At 44.6% G+C, this 27626-nt stretch overlaps 1 protein-coding gene across 1 annotated transcript in view; it reads left to right on the forward strand.

The window, feature by feature from the left end:
- Positions 1-27626, forward strand: part of DPYS (dihydropyrimidinase) — a 53115-nt gene that overhangs the window by 21673 nt on the left and 3816 nt on the right. Inside the window, exons 5-8 of the mRNA XM_073329354.1 lie at positions 14111-14267; positions 17026-17167; positions 18796-18938; positions 24615-24822. Coding sequence (XP_073185455.1) covers positions 14111-14267; positions 17026-17167; positions 18796-18938; positions 24615-24822 — 650 coding nt within the window. The remainder of the gene's footprint in view (positions 1-14110; positions 14268-17025; positions 17168-18795; positions 18939-24614; positions 24823-27626) is intronic.

Below are 27626 nucleotides of genomic sequence, written 5' to 3' on the forward strand. Positions count from 1 at the left end.
GTAACCTCAGCAGACCCTCAGAAATATCTGTTACGTCGGGAGGTCCCTGCGGCCTAAAGTCACATTACCACCCGCTCCCCACCCACCTGAACCATGGATGTGAATTTTGTGCTGTGTCTCTTAGAAGGCAGTGCAGAATCCCGTCCTTTAAAGTTTGAAAATAAATGGACATAATGAAAAGGATCTACTGCTTAGGTCTTGGAAGAGAGTCCTGGGGTTCCCATCCCATTGAAGAGAGGGAAGAGCATCTTTGCGAGCAGGCTGGCTAACCTAGTGAGCGGATCACTGCGGACTACGTGGCTCTGGGAAGAAGGATAAAGGAGTTTGAGGCGCAAGTGGTGTTCTTGTCCATCCTCCCCGTGGAAGGAAAAGGCCTGGGTAGGGACCGTCGAATCGTGGAAGTCAACGAATGGCTACGCAGGTGGTGTCGGAGAGAAGGCTTTGGATTCTTTGACCATGGGATGGTGTTCTATGAAGGAGGAGTGCTGGGTAGAGACAGGCTCCATCTGACGAGGAGAGGGAAGACATCTTTGCAAGCAGGCTGGCTAACCTAGTGAGGAGGTTTTTAAACTAGGTTCACTGGGGGAAGGAGACCAAACCCCTGAGGTAAGTGGAAAAGCGGGATACCGGGAGGAAGCACAGGCAGGAACGTCTGTGAGGGGAGGGCTCCTGCCTCATACTGAGAATGAGGGGCGATCAGCAGGTTATCTCAAGTGCTTATATACGAATGCACAAAGCCTTGGAAACAAGCAGGGAGAACTGGGAGGTCCTGGTGATGTCAAGAAATTATGACGTGATTGGAATAACAGAGACTTGGTGGGATAACTCACATGACTGGAGTACTGTCATGCATGGATATAAGCTGTTCATGAAGGACAGGCAGGGCAGAAAAGGTGGGGGAGTAGCACTGTATGTAAGGGAGCAGTATGACTGCTCAGAGCTCCGGTACGAAACTGCAGAAAAACCTGAGTGTCTCTGGATTAAGTTTAGAAGTGTGAGCAACAACAGTGATGTAGTGGTGGGAGTCTGCTAGAGACCACCGGACCAGGGGGATGAGGTGGATGAGGCTTTCTTCCGGCAACTCGCAGAAGCTACTAGATCGCACGCCGTGGTTCTCATGGGTGACTTTAATCTTCCTGATATCTGCTGGGAGAGCAATACAGCAGTGCATAGACAATCCAGGAAGTTTTTGGAAAGCGTAGGGGACAATTTCCTGGTGCAAGTGCTAGAGGAGCCAACTGGGGGGGGGGAGCTTTTCTTGACCTGCTGCTCACAAACCGGGAAGAATTAGTAGGGGAAGCAAAAGTGGATGGGAATCTGGGAGGCAGTGACCATGAATTGGTTGAGTTCAGGATCCTGACACAGGGAAGAAAGGTAAGCAGCAGGATATGGACCCTGGACTTCAGGAAAGCAGACTTCGACTCCCTCAGGGAATGGATGGGTAGGATCCCCTGGGGGACTAACATGAAGGGGAAAGGAGTCCAGGAGAGCTGGCTGTGTTTCAAGGAATCCCTGTTGAGGTTACAGGGACAAACCATCCCGATGAGTTGAAAGAATAGTAAATATGGCAGGCGACCAGCTTGGCTTAACGGTGAAATCCTAGCGGATCTTAAACATAAAAAAGAAGCTTACAAGAAGTGGAAGGTTGGACATATGACCATGGAAGAGTATAAAAATATTGCTCGGGCATGTAGGAATGAAATCAGGAGGGCCAAATCGCACATGGAGCTGCAGCTAGCAAGAGATGTCAAGAGTAACAAGAAGGGTTTCTTCAGGTATGTTGGCATCAAGAAGAAAGCCAAGGAAAGTGTGGGCCCCTTAATGAATGAGGGAGGCAACCTAGTGACAGAGGATGTGGAAAAAACTAATGTACTCAATGCTTTTTTTGCCTCTGTCTTCACTAACAAGGTCAGCTCCCAGACTGCTGCGCTGGGCATCACAACATGGGGAGTAGATGGCCAGCCCTCTGTGGAGAAAGAGGTGGTTAGGGACTATTTAGAAAAGCTGGACGTGCACAGGTCCATGGGGCCGGACAAGTTGCATCCGAGAGTGCTAAAGGAATTGGCGGCTGTGATTGCAGAGCCATTGGCCATTATCTTTGAAAACTCGTTGCGAACGGGGGAAGTCCCAGATGACTGGAAAAAGGCTAATGTAGTGCCAATCTTTAAAAAAGAGAAGGAGGAGGATCCTGGGAACTACAGGCCAGTCAGCCTCACCTCAATCCCTGGAAAAATCATGGAGCAGGTCCTCAAAGAATCAATCCTGAAGCACTTACATGAGAGGAAAGTGATCAGGAACAGTCAGCATGGATTCACCAAGGGAAGGTCATGCCTGACTAATCTAATCGCCTTCTATGATGAGATTACTGGTTCTGTGGATGAAGGGAAAGCAGTGGATGTATTGTTTCTTGACTTTAGCAAAGCTTTTGACACGGTCTCCCACAGTATTCTTGTCAGCAAGTTAAAGAAGTATGGGCTGGATGAATGCACTATAAGGTGGGTAGAAAGTTGGCTAGATTGTCGGGCTCAAGGGGTAGTGATCAATGGCTCCATGTCTAGTTGGCAGCCGGTGCCAACTAGAGTGCCCCAGGGATCGGTCCTGGGGCCGGTTTTGTTCAATATCTTCATAAATGATCTGGAGGATGGTGTGGATTGCACTCTCAGCAAATTTGCGGATGATACTAAACTAGGAGGAGTGGTAGATATGCTGGAGGGCAGAGATAGGATACAGAGGGACCTAGACAAATTGGAGGATTGGGCCAAAAGAAATCTGATGAGGTTCAATAAGGATAAATGCAGGGTCCTGCACTTAGGACGAAAGAACCCAATGCACAGCTACAGACTAGGGACCGAATGGCTAGGCAGCAGTTCTGCGGAAAAGGACCTAGGGGTTACAGTGGACAAGAAGCTGGATATGAGTCAGCAGTGTGCCCTTGTTGCCAAGAAGGCCAATGGCATTTTGGGATGTATACGTAGGGGCATTGCCAGCAGATCGAGGGACGTGATCGTTCCCCTCTATTCGACATTGGTGAGGCCTCATTTGGAGTACTGTATCCAGTTTTGGGCCCCACACTACAAGGAGGATGTGGATAAATTGGAAAGAGTCCAGCGAAGGGCAACAAAAATGATTAGGGGTCTGGAACACATGACTTATGAGGAGAGGCTGAGGGAACTGGGATTGTTTAGTCTGCAGAAGAGAAGAATGAGGGGGGATTTGATAGCTGCTTTCAACTACCTGAGAGGTGGTTCCAGAGAGGATGGTTCTAGACTATTCTCAGTGGTAGAAGAGGACAGGACAAGGAGTATTGGTCTCAAGTTGCAGTGGGGGAGGTTTAAGTTGGATATTAGGAGAAACTTTTTCACTAGGAGGGTGGTGAAACACTGGAATGCGTTACCTAGGGAGGTGGTAGAATCTCCTTCCTTAGAAGTTTTTAAGGTCAGGCTTGACAAAGCCCTGGCTGGGATGATTTAATTGGGGATTGGTCCTGCTTTGAGCAGGGGGTTGGACTAGATGACCTCCTGAGGTCCCTTCCAACCCTGATATACTATGATTCTATGATCTTCTCTTTGTGTCTTTCTCCTCCTCTCTTTGCCTAACTCCATAATACAATTAGATAAATGGGACTGGAAGCTTAAAACTCCGCAAGCCAAAGACGAAGCAATAATGAGAAAAATAACATTCACCAGTATGTGACAAAGCAAAGCAAATTGAGCCAATGGGAGAAGATTACTAATATCTGTGTCCTGAGAGATGCTGAAACCATCTGGTAATGGGTGTAACTGGAGAACAAAATTAGAGCAGCACTAGAAGCCATACACTAATTAATAGTTGCAGGCATATCAGGATTGATCAAAGCTTAAAAATGGTCATAGAGCATTTTTGTATACCTAATCCTCACAGAGCAATTGAGGAATAATGGTACAACATCTGCTGAGAATGTAAGTTAAAAGAATGTCAATCAGCAAAGAAAGGCACTGCTTGCATGTCTGAAAACTTGAGCCCCTCTTGAACAGATGGCACTAGATTAGCTTGAAATTGAATGAATGGGATGCTTTTAGTGCCTTTCATTGTCATCTCACAGGCTTTCACAAATAAATGAATTACACACCGGTAATGCAATAACTGTCTGTGCAAATAAAACAGTCCCACAGACATCAGAATCTGGCTATTGAGATCTAGCTTGTTGATGAGGCTATGCCTTATCCCTTTCAGAAGGTGTGAGTGGACATTTAATTTCCACTGGGAGAGCTACAAGCAGAGGTTGCCTTTGAGAGGAGACCTTAAATTGGGGTAGCACTTGTCACAGTGCAACATCCTTCCCTCATACTGCACAATGCTGTCAACGCTGGATAATAACTCATGCCCTTGAGATGGGAACTTTCCCAACAATCTTGTGGCCCAGAGAAAAATGATAGAAATTGAGCCATGCAATTGTCTGTGTGGATACTGTACCCTGTTTGTAGTAATACATCAATTTACTCTGTGGCATACCTTCACCAATATGGGTCCAAGCTCTTTGACAGCCATCACAGCATGAATGTATGTATCTATCATACTTCTGTGATAGTACATATACTTGTACAGAACACATACTTATGATTAGAGCTGGGCTTTTCTGTCCCACAATTTTTTCCCCATTCTGCATCTCAGAGGGAGGAGAAGTGGGACGAGAGAAAAGAAAGTTATAGGCTGGTGGTTAGGAGACTCATGTGGGACATGGGAGTCTGGAGTTCAAGTGCCCTGTTCTGAACCTGAGTCCCCCACATCCCAGGTCTGTGCCCAAACCCCTGGGCTATCCAATGTCTTCTCTCTGGCTTTGAGCAGAATTTCCATCCTGTACCTGAAAAACCTTTCCCCACAAGAGTTTTGGTTTTGACACATTGTGATTTTTTTTAATGAAAAATGATTACATCCAAAAATTCCTGACCAGTTCTCCTTATAGTCGGCAGTATCTGAGCACCTCACAACCTTTATTGTATTTCTTCTCCCGCTCTGAGACAGGACAGTGCTATTATCCCCGTTTTGCAGATGGGAATCTTCAAGGCACAGAGCGAGTGAGTGCTTTTCCCCGAGATGACACAGGAAATCTGTGGTAAAGTAGAGAACTGGACTAGAGTCCCCTGAGCCCAAGCTCAGTGCCCTAACCACTGGACCATCCTTCCTTCCTTCCTTCCCTGCACTTTCCATGCCAAGTGTGATGGTTAAAAATCATGATAATCCTGCAAAGTGTCACTGCATACAAGCCTGCTAATAAACAAATCCTACATCCTTCAGTCTAGCTGTCAGGTGTAGATGTGCTGTGGCATTCTCATGGACAAATAAAATACTGAACCAAACAGAGGACCAGTGTTTAGAAACCTCATGTGTTCAAACCTTGCAGTCCTGTTTTACTATGGCTCATATCAAAGCATGCAGATAGCTCTCCACGAGAGATACAGTTATAGTTCATTAAGTTTCCATTAAGCTTTGTAGGTGCACCCATGAAGGTTCATTAATTCCCCAGCAGTGGGATACCAGTCACCCCACAAAAAGGGCAAGTATAGTATTGTGCCAGCAACTACTGAGTTCAATCCTGGCTCTGATGCTGAAACCTTCAGTGATCTTGGGAGAGTTGCTTAGCCATTTTTGCCTTATTTACCCCATTTGCAAAATAGGGTTAGTAAAACATACTTATCTCCTTCATAAGGGTATGGTGAGGATTATTTAGTTTATGCTTTTAAAGTGCTGTATATAGATACATAACAAGTATTACTGTTTATTCCTTTAAACAGGTTGTAGGGCAGCTGCAGAGCAGAATGAAATTCTCACGCACCAGGGAACATAGCCAGTCGCACGTGGAACCATTATGATATTTTGGGCAGCCTGATTTCAGTTAACCAGCTGTAATGTTACTGACTCCAGATATATTGCATCTTTGATTTCAATATTCTGTTATAGAGGTTCACCAGAACTAGGGCCTTATCAGTGAATGTGCAGTGCTAATACCAGTGAAAGTCATCTAAAATTATCTGATCTCATTTAAGTTTTTGATAATGCTTGTTATTTTATTTTTTCCATTGATTGTGTGGTGAATTAGCCACTCTGTAATCATGGTTGATGCTAGCAGCTTTTAGTAAGAATTTTATTTTCAAGCTCCAACATTGCCACCTTCCCCAGAAAGAAACATTCCCCCTGAAATTTCATATGATACATCTGGGTAGAATTTTCCTGTGAGGCTTTTTTGTTTTTTTGTTAAAAGACTTTTAAAGTTACAGTGATTAAAAATGTCCCTGTGGTTGACCAGAAGTTTTCTTAGCTTTTTTAGCTCAACATCTCTCCAAAATTACTCCAAGTTAGTTTTGTTCTCTTGATTGCCTGTTACACAATTGTAGTTCAGACAGTTAAAAATGTAAACTTGGAAGGTCTCTCTCTATACACCTATACCACCACATAATTGACACATTTTATAATACCAAGAAGAACAATCATTCCAAATTTATTTATCCCACTATGAGGAAACTTCCAGACCTCTGATATAATTTAATATAACCTGGGACTAGGTTCCTTTTGAAATGTCTTCTACACATGAAGCAAACTATACAAAAAAATCAATACTAGTATATCTGACAGAAATATAATTGAAAAAGCTTTCCCAAGCAACATAAGAAAACATAGCGGAGGATGATCAATAATATATTCACAATGGAGACACTGTATTGCAGTTTACATGTTGTATTCTACTGTACCTTAGTGTCTAGTTTAAGATGACAGAGACTATACATGTGTCAAGGTTCCTCCCCCACTCTGAACTCTAGGGTACAGATGTGGGGACCTGCATGAAAAACCTCCTAAGCTTATCTTTACCAGCTTAGGTCAAAACTTCCCCAAGGTACAAAATATTACCCCCGTTATCCTTGGAATGGCCGCTACCACCACCAAACTAATACTGGTTACTGGGGAAGAGCTGTTTGGACGCGTCCTTCCCCTCAAAATACTTCCCAAAACCTTGCACCCCACTTCCTGGACAAGGTTTGGTAAAAAGCCTCACCAATTTGCCTAGGTGACTACAGACCCAGACCCTTGGATCTTAAGAAAAATGAACAATCCTCCCAACACTTGCACCCCCCCTTTCCTGGGAAATGTTGGATAAAAAGCCTCACCAATTTGCATAGGTGACCACAAACCCAAACCCTTGGATCTGAGAACAATGAAAAAGCATTCAGTGTTTTACAAGAAGACTTTTAATAAAAAATAGAAGTAAATAGAAATAAAGAAATCCCCCCTGTAAAATCAGGATGGTAGATATCTTACAGGGTAATTAGATTCAAAAACATAGAGAACCCCTCTAGGCAAAACCTTAAGTTACAAAAAAGATACACAGTCAGAAATAGTTATTCTATTCAGCACAATTCTTTTCTCAGCCATTTAAAGAAATCATAATCTAACACATACCTAGCTAGATTACTTACTAAAAGTTCTAAGACTCCATTCCTGTTCTGTCCCCGGCCAAGACGACTACAGACAGACACACAAGCCCTTTGTTTCTCTCCCTCCTCCCAGCTTTTGAAAGTATCTTGTCTCCTCATTGGTCATTTTGGTCAGGTGCCAGCGAGGTTACCTTTAGCTTCTTAACCCTTTACAGGTGAGAGGAGCTTTCCCCTGGCCAGGAGGGATTTCAAAGGGGTTTACCCTTCCCTTTATATTTATGACACGCCCCCCAAATCTCAGCTAGGGTGAAACACTGGCTGGGATTTCTTCCTGGAGCTCTAGGAAAACAGAGTTAATAAGACACATGCATCTCTAAATATACTACCAAGTACATAAAGACTAACAATATTTTCCACATCTCAAGGACGATTTTAACCAGTTGATTCTGGGAAACTTTCACGGGAGAGTGCATCAGCCACTTTGTTAGAAGCTCCTGAGATGTGTTGGATGTCGAAATCAAAATCTTGGAGAGCTAAACTCCACCGAAGAAGTTTTCTGTTAGTTTCTTTGACGGTGTGAAGCCACTTTAGTGCAGCATGGTCGGTTTGCAGGTGGAAACGCCGTCCCCAAACATATGGGCGTAGCTTTTCCAGAGCATAGACAATGGCATAACATTCTTTTTCAGTGACTGACCAGTTGCTTTCCCTCTCAGACAGTTTTTTGCTGAGAAACACTACAGGGTGGAATTCTTGATCAGGTCCTTTCTGCATTAAAACTGCTCCCACACCACGCTCGGATGCATCTGTGGTTACTAGGAACGGTTTGTCAAAGTCTGGGGCCCTTAGTACAGGGTCAGACATGAGTGTCGCTTTAAGCTTGTTAAAGGCCTTCTGACACTTTCCGGTCCACTGAACAGCATTTGGCTGTTTCTTTTTGGTTAGGTCTGTCAGTGGGGCAGCGATTTGGCTGTAGTGCGGTACAAATCGTCTGTAATAACCGGCCAAGCCTAAGAAGGATTGAACCTGTTTCTTTGACTTTGGGACAGGCCACTTTTGGATAGCATCCACTTTGGCCTGTAGGGGGCTGATAGTTCCTTGACCCACCTGGTGTCCAAGGTAAGTCACTCTGTTTAGGCCTATTTGACACTTCTTAGCCTTAACAGTTAGTCCTGCCTCCCTTATGCGCTCAAGGACTTTTTGTAGATGTTCCAGGTGGTCTGCCCAGGAATCCGAAAATATGGCCACATCGTCAAGGTAGGCGACTGCATATTCTCCTAATCCCGCTAGGAGACCATCTACAAGTCTTTGGAAAGTGGCGGGTGCATTTCGCAGCCCGAAAGGGAGTACATTAAATTCATACAGCCCGAGATGTGTGATGAAGGCTGACCTTTCCTTGGCAGATTCATCTAGCGGTACCTGCCAGTACCCCTTGGTTAAGTCCAAGGTAGAGATGAACTGGGCCCTTCCCAGTTTCTCTAATAGTTCATCTGTGCGTGGCATGGGATAGTTGTCTGGGCGAGTAACAGCATTTAGCTTACGGTAGTCCACGCAAAAACGTATTTCCCCATCTGGTTTGGGAACTAGAACCACTGGAGATGCCCATGCACTTTCAGAGGGGCGGATTACACCCATCTGTAACATATCCTGGATCTCCCATTCTATAGCAGTTTTAGCTTGAGGAGACACCCGGTAAGGTTGGACCCTAATTGGGTGAGCATTACCTGTGTCAATGGAGTGGTATGCCCGTTCAGTCAGTCCTGGGGTGGCTGAGAACGTTGGCGCGTAGCTAGTGCACAGCTCCTGGATCTGCTGTCGCTGCATACGCCCAAGGGTCATGGAGAGGTTCACCTCTTCCACACCACCAGCACATTTCCCTTCGTAGTAGACACCTTCAGGCCACTCAGCGTCGTCTCCTCCCTGGGCTGTAAACTGACAAACCTTTAATTCTCTGGAATAAAAGGGCTTTAGAGAATTAATATGATACACCTTAGGCTTTCGGTTGGAGGTGGGGAATGCTATGAGATAATTAACAGCTCCCAGGCGCTCCTGGACCACGAATGGCCCTTCCCACGATGCTTCCATTTTATGGGCCTGGAGCGCCTTTAAGACCATGACCTGGTCTCCTACTTTGAAGGAACGCTCTCTGGCATGTTTATCATACCAGGCTTTTTGCTCTTTTTGAGCATCCTGTAAGTTTTCTCTAGCAAAGGCTAAAGAGGTTCGGAGGGTGTTTTGTAGGTTGGTTACAAAGTCCAGAATGTTAGTTCCTGGAGAAGGTGTAAATCCCTCCCATTGCTGCTTCACCAACTGCAATGGCCCCTTAACCTCACGGCCATATACAAGTTCAAATGGGGAAAACCCTAAACTGGGATGTGGTACAGCTCTGTAGGCAAAGAGCAACTGCTGCAATACTAGGTCCCAATCATTGGAGTGCTCATTTACGAATTTACGTATCATGGCCCCCAAAGTTCCATTAAACTTCTCCACCATGCCATTTGTTTGATGATGGTAAGGAGTGGCAACCAAGTGATTTACCCCATGAGCTTCCCAAAGGTTTTTCATAGTTCCTGCCAGGAAATTAGTCCCTGCATCTGTGAGGATGTCGGAGGGCCAACCTACCCTGGCAAAAATGTCTGCTAGTGCCTGGCACACACTTTTAGCCCTGGTGTTGCTTAGAGCTACTGCTTCCGGCCATCGGGTGGCAAAATCCATGAAAGTCAGTATGTACTGCTTTCCTCTGGGTGTCTTTTTCGGAAAAGGACCCAGAATATCCACAGCTACTCGCTGAAATGGAACTTCAATGATGGGGAGTGGCTGGAGAGGAGCTTTGACCTGGTCTTGGGGTTTTCCCACTCTTTGGCACACCTCACAAGACTGGACATAGGTAGAAACATCCTTGCCCATTCCCTCCCAGTGGAATGACCCCCCCAAATGGTCTTTGGTCCTGTTCACCCCAGCATGGCCACTAGGGTGATCATGGGCTAAGCTCAAGAGCTTGGCCCGGTATTTAGTTGGAACTACCAACTGTCTCTGAGGATGCCAGTCTTCCTGGTGTCCCCCAGAAAGAGTTTCCTTGTATAAAAGTCTTCTTTCTACAACAAACCTGGATCGATTAGAAGAGCTGAGAGGTGGTGGGTTGCTCCGTGCCGCCGTCCAAGCTCTCTGGAGGCTTTCATCTGCTTCCTGTTCGGTCTGGAACTGTTCCCTTGATGCTGGAGACATCAGTTCCTCATGGGATTGTGGACCTAGGCTTGGTCCCTCTGGAAGCGATATAGGGGATGGAGCTGTTTCTGTTGACTGTGAACCGCTCTCCGCTGGTGCACTATGTTGGGATTCAGGCTCCGGCTGAGCCTCTTGTGTAGGGTTATCGGCTGCTGCCAGTTCAGGTTCGGTGGGGCCCTCTGGTGTTGAGGTTGCAAGTACTGGATTCAGTGCTGACACGGGGTCTGGTGTTGGTTGTTCGGCTGGTTCCGGTTCTGGGACTGGTTCCGTCTGGGTCTCTGGGACTGGATCCACTACTGCTGTTGCAGACATTGGCCTGGGGTCCAGGTCCATCACCTCTGACTGGGTCCTGATAGAAGTTTCCGGAACAGAGCTAGGCCTCACGGCTTGTTTAGCCTGGTTGCGGGTGACCATTCCCACCCTCTTGGCCTGCTTCACATGATTGGCCAAGTCTTCCCCCAACAGCATGGGGATGGGATAATCATCATAGACTGCAAAAGTCCACATTCCTGACCAGCCCTTGTACTGGACAGGCAACTTGGCTGTAGGCAAATTGAAAGAGTTGGACTTGAAGGGTTGAATCGTCACTTGGATCTCTGGGTTGATTAAATTGGGGTCCACTAAGGAAGCATGGATAGCTGACACTTGTGCTCCGGTGTCCCTCCACGCGGTGACCTTCTTCCCACCCACACTCACAGTTTCCCTCCGCTCCAAGGGTATCTGGGAGGTATCTGGGCCTGTGGACCTCTGGTGTGATTCCGGTGCAATGAACTGTAATCTGTTGGGGTTCTTGGAGCAGTTGGCCTTTACATGCCCCAGCTCGTTACACTTAAAACATCGTCCAGCTGACGGGTCACTGGGGCGAGGAGGGTTGCTGGAGAACGGGGTGGTGGGACGATAAGGGGTCTGGAGGGTTCTTTGGGAGGTAGGTGGGGCTTTGGGCGGCCCCCGGTAATAGGGTGTGGTCTGGGGTGGTCCCTTCTGGTCTCCGCTCCAACTGCGACCAGTTTTCTTCTTCTCTGCCACCTCCACCCATCTGGCTCCAATCTCTCCTGCCTCAATTACAGTTTGGGGTTTCCCATCTAGGATGTATCTTTCTATTTCCTCAGGAACACCCTCTAAGAATTGTTCCATTTGCATTAGGAAGGGCAAATTTACTGGAGATTCAACACTTGCTCCTGATATCCAGGCATCCCAATGTTTTACAATGTGGTAGGCATGTCGGGTAAATGACATGTCTGGTTTCCACCTTAGGGCTCTGAACCTCCGACGAGACTGCTCGGGTGTTATCCCCATTCTGACTCTCGCCTTGGATTTAAACAGTTCATACTTGTTCATGTGTTCTTTAGGCATTTCAGCTGCCACCTCAGCTAAGGGTCCACTGAGCTGCGGCCTCAGCTCTACCATGTATTGGTCAGTAGAGATGTTGTACCCAAGGCAGGCCCTTTCGAAGTTTTCTAAGAAGGCCTCAGTATCATCACCTGCCTTGTAGGTGGGGAACTTTCTGGGATGGGAAGTGGTACCTGGAGAAGGATTGCTAGGGTTTGTTGGTATATTCTGCTGGGCCTTTATCCTCTCCATCTCCTCCAAATGCTTCCTCTCTTTTTCCTTCTCCTCCTCCACATGCTTCCTTGCCTCCATTTCCCTCTTGTGGGCAGCCTCTTGGTGTTGTTCTGCCTCCCTTTCTTGTTCCTTCTTCAGCTGCATGAGTTCTATCTGTCTTTCATGTTCCCTTTGTTTTTCCTCAGCCTGAAATTTGGCTAATTCCAGCTGTAGTCGAGCTGAGGATTTGGCCATTCTAACCTCTCTGTTTTTAACTAACTTTACACCCGAGGTTTAGAAATAAACAAACAAAACTTGGCTGTAAAATTTTGCTGTGCTGGAATAGAATACCTATTCTCTGATAGTGATTGTCAGCCTACAGAAAAAGACAATTCCCTTGTCTCTGCTCTGGGCCCAAATTAAAGCAAAAACCCTCCAACTACTTGGAAACCTGCTTACCCAGCCCAAAGAAGAAAAAAAATTTCTTTTCAAACCTGTGCTCCTTGTAAAACAAAAAAAAAATCAAAATCCTAAAAAAAACCCTGCCACTTTTGTCTCCAGGCAAATGGGTAGAGCACACACCCCCTATTTACTTTTAGGAAGAAAAGAAAAAAAACAAACCTCTGGGTTGGAAGACTGTGAATTTCCCTGCAGGAGTTAAGTACCCTGCCTCCAGGCAAAGAAAACCTGCAATTCACAAGATAATCCCCTTTTGTCTCTGCTTGGCCACAAAGCAGAGAGAAACCAAGCTGCTTTCAGTTTCAAAGCTGCCTTCTGGACTTCCTAAAAATTCCTTTTTAAAATCTGTATTTCTAGTTCAAAAAATCTCAACTGGATCTCAAAATGATTTCAGGTTAATCCCCCCACTGTGCCACCATGTCAAGGTTCCTCCCCCACTCTGAACTCTAGGGTACAGATGTGGGGACCTGCATGAAAAACCTCCTAAGCTTATCTTTACCAGCTTAGGTCAAAACTTCCCCAAGGTACAAAATATTACCCCCGTTATCCTTGGAATGGCCGCTACCACCACCAAACTAATACTGGTTACTGGGGAAGAGCTGTTTGGACGCGTCCTTCCCCCCAAAATACTTCCCAAAACCTTGCACCCCACTTCCTGGACAAGGTTTGGTAAAAAGCCTCACCAATTTGCCTAGGTGACTACAGACCCAGACCCTTGGATCTTAAGAACAATGAACAATCCTCCCAACACTTGCACCCCCCCTTTCCTGGGAAATGTTGGATAAAAAGCCTCACCAATTTGCATAGGTGACCACAAACCCAAACCCTTGGATCTGAGAACAATGAAAAAGCATTCAGTGTTTTACAAGAAGACTTTTAATAAAAAATAGAAGTAAATAGAAATAAAGAAATCCCCCCTGTAAAATCAGGATGGTAGATATCTTACAGGGTAATTAGATTCAAAAACATAGAGAACCCCTCTAGGCAAAACCTTAAGTTACAAAAAAGATACACAGTCAGAAATAGTTATTCTATTCAGCACAATTCTTTTCTCAGCCATTTAAAGAAATCATAATCTAACACATACCTAGCTAGATTACTTACTAAAAGTTCTAAGACTCCATTCCTGTTCTGTCCCCGGCCAAGACGACTACAGACAGACACACAAGCCCTTTGTTTCTCTCCCTCCTCCCAGCTTTTGAAAGTATCTTGTCTCCTCATTGGTCATTTTGGTCAGGTGCCAGCGAGGTTACCTTTAGCTTCTTAACCCTTTACAGGTGAGAGGAGCTTTCCCCTGGCCAGGAGGGATTTCAAAGGGGTTTACCCTTCCCTTTATATTTATGACAACATGTTTTTTCAAACTTAAATCCACCATCTTCAGGAAGAGCAGGGAAAAGAAACTACAAAACCAGCATTTTACAGTATTTGTTGCCTTAAATGCTTTTTAATGATTATATTAACTTGTCATGTTTGTTTTTCAGGGAAGGTAGTATATGGGGAACCTATTGCTGCTAGTCTTGGTACAGATGGCACTCACTACTGGCATAAAGAATGGCATCACGCCGCAGGACATGTCATGGGACCTCCACTGAGGCCAGACCCTTCAACACCTGATTTCCTCATGAATTTACTAGCCAAGTAAGCAGACTAAAAAGCAGTGACAAGTCCTGCTGTATTGTGTATGGGACCTATTAGATGATTTATTAACAGGTCACAGCTACAGCACTTCTGTATTCAAATAAATAAATAAATAAAGTTGCTAGCAAAGCAGTAATGGGGCAGCAAGGCTGCACATTGGCAGGTGTAATCAGTGGCAGGATCTGTAACCACACCTTGGGATGCCCGGCTCCTTAGCTGACCCTTTTGGTTAGCAGGAGTTTGAACCCTGCATCAAACTGCTGAGTAAATTCTGCTGACTCATTGTGCCAGTTAGGGCTTGTTCACTCCAGTGGCATGACCCTCTATTCAGAAGGAAGTAGGAGCAGAGACTGGGGCGTCCCGCAGGAACCCTTACGAAACCAGCCATGAGGAGAATGCTTAAGCTGAGACTTTATTGGTGACTGAAACAACAAAGTAAGTCAAACCTCAAGAAGGGAATTAATTTGTCATTCTGCAGTATTTGCAGATCATAGACTCATAGAAGATTAGGGTTGGAAGAGACCTCAGGAGGTCATCTAGTCCAATCCCCTGCTCAAAGAAGGACCAGACCCAACTAAATCATCCCAGCAGGGCTTTGTCAAGATGGGCCTTAAAAACCTCAAAAGATGGAGATTCCACCACCTCCCTAGGTAATCCATTCCAGTGCTTCACCACCCTCCTAGTGAAATAGTGTTTCCTAATATCCAACCTAGACCTCCCCCACTGCAACTTGAGACCATTGCTCCTTGTTCTGTCATCTGCTACCACAGAGAACAGCCTAGCTCCATCTGCTTTGGAACCCCCACTTCAGATAGTTGAAGGATGTTATCAAATCCCCCCCCCACTCTTCTCTTCTGCAGACTAAACAAGCCCAGTTTCCTCAGCCTCTCCTCATAAGTCATGTGTCACAGACCCCTAATCATTTTCGTTGCCCTCTCTCCAATTTATCCACATCTTTTCTGTAGTGGGGGGCCCAAAACTAGACAAAATACTCCAGGTGTGTGGCCTCACCGGTGCCAAATAGAGGGGAATAATTACTTTCCTCGATCTGCTGGCAATGTTCCTGCTAATGCAGGCCAATATGCCATTAGCCTTCTTGGCAACAAGGGCACACTGTTGACTCATATCCAGCTTTTCATCCACTGTAGTCCCCAGGTCCTTTCCTGCTGAACTGCCGCTTAGCCAGTCGGTCCCCAGCCTGTAGCGGTGCATGGGATTCTTCCATTCTAAGTTCAGGACTCTGCACTTGTCCTTGTTGAACCTCATCAGATTTCTTTTGGCCCAATTCTCTAATTTGTCTAGGTCCCTCTGTATCCTATCCCTACCCTCCAGCCTATCTACCTCTCCCCCCAGCTTAGTGTCATCTGTGAACTTGCTGAGGGTGCAATCCATTCCATCATCCAGATCATTAATAAAGATGTTGAACAAAACCAGCCCCAGGACCGACCCCTGGGGCACTCCACCTGATACTGGGTGCCAACTAGACATCGAGCCGTTGATCACTACCCATTGAGCCCAACAATCTAGCCAGCTTTCTAGCCACCTCATAGTCCATTCATCTAATCCATACTTCTTTAACTTGCTGGCAAGAATACTGTGGGAGACCGTATCAAAAGCTTTGTTAAAGTCAAGGTATATCATGTCCCCTGCTTTCCCCATAGCCACAGAGCCAGTTTTCTCATCATAGAAGGCAATCAGGTTGGTCAGGCATGACTTGCCCTTGGTGAATCCATGTTGACTGTTCCTGATCACCTTCCTCTCCTCCAAGTGCTTCAAAATGGATTCCTTGAAGACCTGCTACATGATTTTTCCAGGGACTGAGGTGAGGCTGACTGGGCACTATATTTGCCTTTTTCCAATTGTCCAGGACCTCCCCCGATTGCCACGAGTTTTCAGAGATAATGGCCAATGGCTCTGCAATCACATCAGCCAAATCCCTCAGCACCCTTGGATGCACTGCATCTGACCCCATGGACTTGTGTATGTCCAGCTTTTCTAAATAGTCCTTAACCTGTTCTTTCACCACTGAGGGCTGCTCACCTCCCCCCCAAACTGTGCTGCCCAGTGCAGCAGTCTGGGAGCTGATCTTGTCTGTGAAGAGCAAGGCAAAAAAAGCACTGAGTACTTCAGCTTTTTCCACATCATCTGTCACTTGGTTTCCTCCCCCATTCAGTAAGGGTCCCACACTTTCCCTGACCACCTTCTTGTTGCTAACATACCTGTAGAAATGCTTCTTGTTACCCTTCATATCCTTTGCTAGCTGTAACTCCAATTGTGCTTTAGCCTTCCTGATTATGTTCCTGCATGCTTGAGCAATATTTTTATACTCCTCCCTAGTCATCTGCCCAAGATGTGGGGCCTGATTCTCTTCTCATTGACACTGGTGCATATGAAGAGTAACACCATTGAACTTCAATAACACTGGTGTAAAATTAGCATGAGAGCAGAACCAGTCCCTTTGGTTGAGGCAAAGTGGGGATGCTACCTGCACACAGAAGGCCTTTGAAATATCTAAAACAAAGCATAGAAAAGTTGGATGTGGGTATGGTAGGAGAGAACTGCATTGCAGAGGAGGGCTGGATGTCTCTACTTGGAAGAAGTTACTCTTCATGGGGGCAAGGAACTGAACTCAGATTGGCAGGGTTAGCTGCTCTTTTCAGGAGGGATAGCTGGGCATGGCCAGCCTTCCCACAAGCTCTCATGTCCATAGGAGTGTGATGGCATACTTCACTTCATGGCATATCTTGTTTCTTTATAGTGATGACCTAACTGTGACAGGAACTGACAACTGCACTTTCGACATCTGCCAGAAAGCCCTGGGGAGGGATGATTTCACCAAGATCCCTAATGGGGTGAATGGTGTAGAGGACAGGATGTCTGTCATATGGGAAAAAGGAGTGGTGAGTATTTTTTCCTCATGATTAAGCTGATGTTGGAGCAGAAAAATCCACCCTGTACCCCCAACAAAAGCTAAAATAACTTCTTAAAAATACTAGCTTCCCAGATCCCTTAGAGTAGCGATTACGGCACCTGGTTAGATGAAGTGGCAAGGACCCAAATGCAATTTTTGGTAATGCATTTTCAATTCCCATTGACTCCAGGATCCAGTGCCCTCAAAGGAGGTGCTCAGCACCTCTCAGGATCAGGCCCTTTGGACTATAACCAAAAACAGAAGCTGAAAGCTAGCAGTCACATTTTTCAAACATTTATGGGTAAAGCTAGAAATCTAAATAAGTGACCTGGCTTTCAGAAGTGTTGATTATCTTCCACACGCTGCGTGAGTTGGCACTGGAATGTAGAACACTCTGACCAATTCAGTACTATTAAAGGCTCTAGAGAACACTGGTTTAACTGAATTTGAATTGAACTCCTTTTACCTGGTGAATCTGAATTTCATGCTGGTAATGTACATTCAAAATATATTAATTTATCACTTAAGAAATGCCCACCCCCCCCCTCTATTGAGTATGATCTATTTTGTTATCCTGGACTTGGGATGCAAAGCAAATATACATCTTATACACTCTGGGTGGTATTCTGCCCTGATTTACACTGTGTAACGTCAGGGGGGATTCCCAAGGGCGTAAATCAGGACAGAATTTGCCTCCAGATTTACTATGCAAGCGAGTCATGAAACACACCTACCATTTGCTGCTTTTGAAAGGGTAACAGTGTGGTCAAAGTAACTTTTCAGGAAAGATCACCAAATGGGACTTAGTCATGACAGCTCTCTCTTTTCATACGTGTAGAATGGTATGCTGATTTTTTATAGCTAAAACTTTTCTCCTTCCAGAGCACCAGTGCAATTAAGGCAGTCACAATTTCTTTCCTTTCATTTCTCTCCCCACCATTCTATACCGGGGTGGGCAAACTTTTTGGCCCAAGGGCCACATCTGGGTATGGAAATTGTATGGTGGGCCATGAATGTTCACGAAATTGGGGTGCGCGAGGGGGTGAGGGCTCTGGCTGGGGGGGGGTATGGGTTCTGGTGTGGGGCTAGAAATGAGCAGTTCAGGGTGTGGGAGGGGCTCCAGGCTGGGGCAGGGGAGGTGGGGGGCGGTGGTGGATGAGGGTTCCGGCTGGGGGTGCAGGCTCTGGGGTGGGGCTGAGGATGAGGGGTTTGGGGTGTAGGAGGGTGCTCTGGGTTGGGACTGAGGGATTCAGAGGGTGGGAGGGGGATCAGGGCTGGGGCAGGGGGTTGGGGTGGGGGAAAGGTGGTTCAGGGGTGCAGACTCTGAGTGGTTGGCTTTGAGATCAGATCCATTACTCTTTGAAGTACCACTTTTGGAAAGTTAAAAGAAAATTATTGTATCAAACTCAGCTAATGTACATTACAATGTGTGTGTCAATGTCATGATATTCATGTTTAATTTAAACTCATCAATACAGCACAGATAGTTATTGAAAAGATTGGTGTGTTGTTAGTTGAGACCTCTACACCACTCAGCCATGTGGTTTTGATTACAGAAATTTATTTCCTTCCTTCCGGACAAAATTAGTGTTTTTGCTTCCATGTACTGTTTTGCAGCACAGTGGTAAAATGGATGAAAACAGATTTGTAGCTGTTACCAGCACAAATGCAGCTAAGATCTTTAACCTTTACCCGAGGAAGGGAAGAATTGCTGTGGGTTCTGATGCTGACATCGTTATTTGGGACCCAAAAGCTACAAGGTATGGTCTGAGTAATCCAATCTTATCCGTCCAGCCTTTTATGTGGAAAAGGAAATATGAAAGCATTTTGTAGTGCAATAAGTCCCCACGGTGGGGTGAAAGAAGGTCTTATTTTAACAGCACTGCACATAAATTATTTTCAGGTTATTTGGCACTTACAGTAGTGTATCTAAACAGACGTCTTTGATGTCTGGACAGACTGTAAATGTTTTTCTGGACTGCTGACCTTATAGAAAAACAACAAGCTTTGTACATTATACTAAATACCTGTGTGTCTGAAGAGTAAAACTAACTAATGGAGTGCTAAACTCTATTATACAGTTCAATCACAAGGTGGCGCTGGGTGTCAAATGCTGTATACTTAGCCAAACCTGTCAGAGCATTAAAAGACCTTATGGTGAACACATCTGAAGTGTATCTCTGAGAAGGAAGCTTTGTAATCCGTGTATATCTGATACAGAAGCCTGACCGGCTAGTAGCAGCCAGGCATCCAACTCTAAACAAGAAGTACATGACACTAACCACACTGAGACCTCTGTGTAACTATGATCCATGCTGGCTAAGTTCAGCCTCCCACCAGTGCAAGAAGACGGGAACAGGAAACAAGCATCCCTGGCTTCCCTACGAAGGGCTCTAGCACAATCCTAATCCTTGAACTCAAGGACAGTGCGAGGGGTGTTCTGGGTTAGTGCCTAGTCTAAGAAGGTGGAGACCAGGCCTCATTCTGCCCCTGCCCCAACCAGTTAAGTTAGTGTCACCCACTGGTGAGTGTACGTTATAAGTTCTTTGCCACAGGTTTCAGTTCCAACTACAAAGGTGCAGTTTTTCTGTGGGTATCTTTTCAGTCAGCAAGGCTCTGCTTCCTTATTTGGACAGATGAATTTTAAGTTCAGAAAATGCATTTTTTGTTTAGGATCTGATCCTGCTCCTGTTGCATGGGATGGGAGCTTTGCCTTTGACTGTAACAGGAGCAGAATTGAGCCCATACAGTGGTTTGTGAGATGAGTACATTACTAAAGCTATGTCTACACTAGTACTTTTGTCGGTGAAACTTTTGTCAGTCAGGAATGTGAAATAAACATCCCCCTGACAGACAGCAGGCCTGGCTCTACATTTTTTGCCTCCCCAAGCAGCAAAAAAAAAAAAAAAAAACCCACCAAAAAACCCCCCAAACCTACTGAATACGCCGCCGCCGTAGAGAACAGGAGGGAGCTGCGGCCGAATTGCTGCCGCGGGAAGCAACGGAGGGGGGCTGCCGCCGGGGATACTGCCGGAGTGCTACCCCAAAAACAGCCGGAGTGCCACCCGTTCAGCAGCGCCGCCCCAGGCACCAGCTTGCTTAGCTGGCGCCTAGCGGCGGGCCTGACTGACAGACACGCCGACGTGGACAGTGCTATGTCAATGGGAGACGCTCTCCCACCAACGTGGCTACTGCTGCTCATTGATGGGTGGTTTAATTATGCCGACGGGAGAGCTCTCTCCCCTTGGTATAGAGCAGCTACACAGGAGACCGTATAGCCGAGCAGCTGCAGCAGTATAGCTGTGCTGCTTTAAGGTCTGTAGTGTAGACACAGCCTAAGTATATAGGTGATGCTAATTCTCACTGGTAGCATCTTTATATGTTTCACCAAAAATCCTAAAGAGGGCACACACAACCTACTGGAAAAATGAAGCTAGCTGACAGCCTTCAACCATTTGAAATATTACGCACAGCCAGCCTCACGAGCTTTGTTGCATTTTGGCAATGATTTGAAATTTCATAAGAGCTGCGTTCTTCTTATTTATTAATAAATGTTAGACGCTGGTCCATTTGAAACAAAATCATTAGCATCACTAACATGCCTCAGTCCCCGTGGTAGGATGCAATGGGGCTGCAGTTTTAAAGCATTGGATGATACTAGCGGAAAGAATTGGTCAAGTGCTGATTCGTAACTATGGAGAATTGAGAGTGGAGCCTGACAGAGGAGGCCTGCAGGGGAGATTCTGACATCTCTCTGAAATATTACCAATGGTGATGTGAGGCAGTTAAAAAAAACCTACAAAATCAGCTGCATTAGCCCTTCTGTGTCATTGCACAGTAACAGCAAGTTGGGTGTTTTCGGTGCATGCTGAGTGTTTTGCTTTGCTTTGCTTTTCTTTTCTTCCTCAGGTTATAAGAATCTATAGGATTCAGAGTGACAGCTCAATGAGCCAGTAGCTATTGCACTTGACACAGGTTCCATTTCCAACACTCCACCAGTCTGGCCAAGACTTCCATTTTAAGGGTCCATTTCACATTGAAATATTTGGCCTATTTCTGCAGGATTCACTAGTTATTTTTGCAGAAAAAGTGTGGTGCATAAGTCTCAGTTGTGTATGTATTTAAAAACCTCAGTCTCCTAGTTGTAATGCTTTCTGCGTAGGGGCAAGCAGTCCGAGCAGAGACATGTCAAATGTACAAACTAAAACTACTAGAAAAGATATAATAAAAATTACTTGGAAGCCCAAGGCAGCAGCAGTAGTAACTTATTTTCTACCAATTTAGGATTATTTTAAGCTCCTATATTTACGTATTCATTAAACAGCACTTGGATAGGAAAAGAACTGTAATATTATCGTATTTATGCTACATGGCATCTTCTTACAGACCCCAACACACACAGCACCCCCGAAAATCCTGTACTTAAATGGTGAATGAAGAGTCTTAGGGAAAATGTGTGTGGGTAGCTGTACTCACTGACCTGTATTGTTTTTATTCAGGCTTTGCCCATGAACGTGCAATACATGTTGATTGAAACTTCCCCCTCACCCCTGATTGCTCTCATTGGCGGTTGTATGGTGTGTGCATGCTGACAACCCAAACCCCAGTGAAATAAAAGCAATTAAGTGTTACATTCTAAAGGGGAGGGACAGTGGGGAGCGCACAGCAATGTGCATATACGAACACACACTGTCAGCTCTTGTTTCACTGACACCTTTTAATGCCTGAGAGACATTGACAAGTAGTGATTTGGCCCTGCAAAGGCAATGGGAGCAGAGCTTCTTGTAGGGTCAGGCTTTAACAGGCTTAATCTAAAGATCACTGAAATCAATTGGAGCCCTTATGTTGACTTCAATAGGCTCAGGATCAGGGCCTAAGTGCCTATGCATTTATCTAATGTTGGTGGACAAATCTGCGCTCATTTAAAATAAAAATTAGCAACTTGTATCTGTCACGTTTTTTGTCAGTCTTCAGCCCCAGCTGCACACGACTCTTTGCCAAGAGACTGCTTGTTATTTTTCCTAAGAAAGAGAAACACAACACATTAGCAGAGCAACTTGTGCTGTCACGGTGTTCTTAACCCCTTTGAAATGTGAGCATAATTTTGAACACTTCATACGTTTAATACCCGCAATTAGATAGCATGGTGAAAGGTGTCATTAAAAAACTAGGAAACATACAATTGTGTGTGTGTAACACATGTGTAATGATATTTTCAGCAGATCTTATTCTTTTATATATACCCACGCACACTCACTCAAAATCAAAAGTAGCTTTACTGAAGTCAGTATAGTTCCAGTGAAGTGAGCAAGAGAAGAACCAGGCCTGATGACTTTAATAATCCTACTAAACCAAATGGCTGTGTTCATTCTGTCCCAGTATGGTTGATCTCAGTCTGCATTTGATAATGTCTAGCTTGGAACAAGAACCTATGTAATTAGTAACCAAAGCTGAAGTACTTAAACTCATCAATGTACTCTCTTGTTCAGGTCTTGGATGCTTGCAATCAGATTATACCTTCCTTACATTGAGTAATTCCTTAATCCAACAGAAATCCCATTGCTCAAAATGTGGCCATTTGCAGCCCCAATAAAGATGGCAGATTTGGGCACTTAGATTGAACATTGGCAGCAGCAGTTCAGATGCAAGTGCCATTAGCTGAGCAGTCAATATCATGCAGACATTCAAAGCAAATACAGGAACTTTCAGAAGCTTCCTGGTAATGATGCTCAGTGATGATCTTGTCAATGATAACCACAAACACTTTGATGCAAAATTGTATTGTCATGCTCTCTGGGTCAATCAGTGCTGCTCTGGCTTCTGTTTAATCAGGTGTTTGGTCATTCTTTCTACTTTTGCAAGTCCTGGGACACTTCAACTATTGTGGCTATTACCAGGGATTCCTAAGGGTCACATGTAACTATGGAGAGTTTTTTAAAATCAATCAATTAATTTATTTTATCAAGGGCTATTAAGGAGACTGTACTGAGCTTATGCAGTACTTTCTGAAGATTAATACCTATATTACACAGGTGTAAAGGAGCTTTGTGGAAGGCAGTGTCCAGAAAATCCATTATGTCATCTAGTAAATTTTATCACTGCCATTGGATTTCTTTCTTATTTGTGCCATCTCCCATGAATTTCATGTCTCTTTTTGTTTAGCGATATGTCTACCTGATGTGCCTCTGCTATAGTATGCTGAAGTAGCCTCCACGATGAGTGTAAGGATTTTAACCGTCTTACTTTTGTGACTAGCTTACTTTTTTTGTGACCATCTTACTTTTGTGAGAAGCCATTTAGGGCTTCTCAGTACGGAAATAGCTATTGCAGAATAAGCTATACATAAATCACACTAATTATTTCACAAGATGGTGATTTTTATTCCAGAATAGAATGTCCAGACAGGGAGCTATTACAGAAGAGTTATTCTGGTCAATTTCTTCATTAAGACAATCCTTTCATCTTTTAAGTTTCATCTATACAGGGAGTCTCACAGGCCAGGTTGACAGACTCGGGTTTGAGCTATGGCACTTACAATAGTTCTGTAGGCATAATGTGGCTTGGGCTGGAGTTCGGCCTTTGAAGCTCCTCCTTAAGCTTCAGACCCCAACCTCCAGCCCAAACATTTACGCAGCTATTTTTAGTGGCATAGCGTGAGCCCAAGTCTGTTGGTCTGGGCTCTGAGATTTACAGCCGCTCACTGGGTAGATGTACCCTTAGTTCTGTCTCTTAGTCTGCCCATCTATAAACTGGAGATAATAATGCTCCTTTACCTCAAAGTAGTATTGTGGTGTTTATTTAACATAAATTGCTTTATATCCTTGGAGGAATGGTGGTACAATAGTGCAAAGTAGTATCATCATAGCCCCAGTATAGTAAAGTGACACAGCGTGGGAACATGGTGTTGAGCTCTAGGTCACCAGTTCAAATCCAGGCCAGTCTAGCAGTGACCAATATTCATTACCAACTTCTGACTCTCCAGGGTCTTGTCTTGTTAATACTTCTCAATCTCTTACTTGCCAGAGCCAAACTTTTCAAACCAGAGGTTGCAAGCTCACTTTGGTTGAAAGGACACATTTTTTCCAGGCTGTAATTTTGAACATAGACATATTTGTTAAATTATGAAATAAATCCAAAAACAAGGATCTGATCTGTTTTTTTACACTAACCTCTTTGCAGTGGAAAATTCTGCATTTAAGGCTGCAAAGTCTCTTGCATTTGAAATCCCTTTTTATTCTTTTGAAATGCAATTACTTTTCAATGAAATGTTAATGCTGTATTCTATTTTTACAGCTGCTTCCATGATCTATAGTGCAAAGCTGCAGTTTAATAATACAGCTAAATTCTCTCCCCCCTCCATTTCTTGGAGCTTTATGTTGGAGTCGAATGTAAGGATAATAATAATTTGTTTGGGTTTCTGTTTGTTTTGAAAACAGGACTATATCTGCAAAGACACATCACCATGCCAACAATTTCAATATATTTGAAGGAATGATCTGCCATGGGCTCCCAGTTGTGACCATTTCAAGAGGCAAAGTGGTGTACGAAGGTGGCGTTTTCAATGTCACAGCAGGAGATGGCAAATACATTACACGTAAACCATTCCCTGAATATGTCTACAAAAGAATCAAGCAGCAGGATGAGGTTAATTAAAACAATACATTGCTGTAGCACTTGCAATCTTTGTGCAGTTTGAGGAAAATTAGCTTTTTTGGGTTGGGGGGAGGAGGTCTGGGTTTCTGTGATTATTTCACTTGCCTTTGTGATCGGAATGTGTCCAGAATGGAGAAAGTGAAGCTGTAGGTTAGAGGTGAAGCTATAGGTTGCTCTTCCTCTTTTCACACAAAAACACCTGGGGCTAACTCCAGTTCTCAGGTATATCTGTGTAAGTTGGAGGTTGGGATCATGTGCCTTTGAAATCTTGGTCCCATTCATTGTACAAGTGGTCACACTGGTCTAATCATGATAAGCTCTGAGCAGCAGTAATCGCCATTGACTTAACAGAAGTTATAGATGTTCAGCACCTCACAGAATGAGATCCTAAACTGTGAATAAAGATCAGCAATTTTCTAGCTCTTTCATAGTTAGATACTTGGGGCTCAATCCTGCAAGGTGCTGAAGACTGTAGGATTTGAGGCTCAAATAGGTAAAGAACAAGTTAAGAATAACTTAAACAAGTGAGATGTCTTCAGGTTGGCAGGGCCTGATAAAATACCTCCTAGAACACTGGTTCTCAAACTAGGGCCACCGCTTGTTCAGGGAAAGCCCTTGGTGGGCCAGGCCGGTTTGTTTACCTGCCGTGCCGTGTCCACAGGTTCGGCTGATTGCAGCTCCTACTGGCCGCAGTTCACCGCTCCAGGCCAATGGGGGTTGCAGGAAGGGTGGCCAGCACATCCCTCGGCCCACGCTGCTTCCTGCAGCCCCCATTGGCCTGGAGCGGCGAACCGCAGCCAGTGGGGGCCGCGATCGGCCGAACCTGTGGACGCGGCAGGTAAACAAACCGGCTTGCCATGGGCTTTCCCTGAACAAGCAGCGGCCCTAGTTTGAGAACCACTGTCCTAGAATGCTTAAGGAACTGGCTGAAGAGATCTCTGAGTCATTAGTGATTATCTTTGAGAATTTATGGAGGACAGGAGAGCTCCCAGAGGACTGGAAAGGGGCAAATATAGCACCTATCTATAAAAGGGGGAATAAGGACAACCCAGGGAATTATAAGCCAGTCATCTTAACTTCGGTATCTGAAAAGATAATGGAGCAAACAATCGATTTGTAGGCATGTAGAAGAAAATAAGAAACATTCAACATGTATTTATCAAGAACAGATCATGTCAAACCAACTTAAAATCCTTCTTTGACAGAGTATCAACCTTGTGGATAAGGGGAAAGCAGTAAATGTGATATATCTCAACTTTAGTAAGGCTTTTGATTCTGTCTCACATGACCTTCTCATAAACAATTTAGGGAAATATAGTCTAGATAAATTTACTGTAAGGTGAGTGCACATCTGGTTGGAAAAGTTTACTTAGAGCAGTTATCAATGGTTTACAATCAAGCAGGAAGGGTGTATCAAGGGGGGGGGGGGCTCTCAGAGATCTGTCCTGGGTCTGGGTCTATTCAATATCTTCATAAATTATTTGGATAATGGCATAGGAAGTACACTCATAAAGTTTGCAGACAATACCAAGCTGGGAGGAGTTGCAAGCACTTTGGAAGACCAGATTAAGCAATGGGACAAATTACCCAGGGACATTGTGGACTCTCAGTCATTGGAGGTTTTTAAGAACAGGTTAGACACATGCTTGCCAGGGATGGTCTAGATAATCCTTAGTCCTGCCTCGGTGCAAGGGACTGGACTAGATGACCTACTGAGCTCCCTTGCAGTTCTACATATTTATGATTCTATGATCCAGCAATGCACAGTCCCAGTAGTGGGATTACACATATGCTTAAAGTTAAGCATGTGCTTAATGCTTTGCTGGATCAAACTGATGCTCAGCATTTTCCATGATCAAGTTCTCAGTGTCTAAATTACTAAAGGAGGAAATCTGTGAAACATTTAGATTGACTATCTTATGCCTGTTCACCATGTACTACTGGTCATGAGACATATTTTTGCTGCTTTAGCCTTGCTGCCTCGGGGGTGGGATTTCAAAAACACCTAAGTGACTTGTGCTTCTTAAGCACTTATGTGCTTTTGAAAATCCTGCCCTGAATCAGTAATATTCATAACACTTTCTTAGCCCTGAAACAGATCAACATACATGTGAGCTTTTTGCAAGTTTGAAATGTTTCCAAACCAATTAATTGGGTATATTGTTTGCTCCAATACTTCCCTCTTCTGGCCGGATGAAATATATGTGCCAGAGGTTAAGTGGGTCTTGCTCTCTCTTCCAACTGACTTCTGCTCTGTAAACGCATTTCCTGTAGGAATTGGTAGCCTGCCTGCTAATTGACATACATAATACAAATAGGGTTACAAAATGCTTTTTTCTCTCTGCCAACCTCCTAAAAAATATATTCTTTTTGCTGAGAATTAAAAGGAGATTACTGTTTATTTAGCTTCACAAAGGAAAAAGAAGGGCTGGATCTTATACAGATCTTGTATAGATTGGTGTAAATTGGTAAAATGGAGCTATCCTGATGTACACCAAATGAGGATCTGACCCAAATTATTCTTGATTCTTTGCCTGATATTTGTCTTGAAATCAGGTTCTTCATTTAAACATCTCCCCAGGTTCTTATATATATTATGTTCCCCTTTCAATGTTTATAAGAATTTTGTGTTTGGGAACCTCTGCTTTACATAACGTATCTATAGTGTACTTTCTCAAACATTCCTAAAGTAGTCAAGCTTTTTCCAGAGCTCTGCTTAACAATTGTCACCTTTGACCCAATCCTGTGAGGTGCTGAGCATCACCTGCAAGGTGCTGTGTGCCCTGAATTCCACT

Source organism: Lepidochelys kempii, chromosome 2 (genome assembly GCF_965140265.1).
Source record: "Lepidochelys kempii isolate rLepKem1 chromosome 2, rLepKem1.hap2, whole genome shotgun sequence".
Classification (NCBI taxonomy): Eukaryota; Metazoa; Chordata; order Testudines; family Cheloniidae; genus Lepidochelys; species Lepidochelys kempii.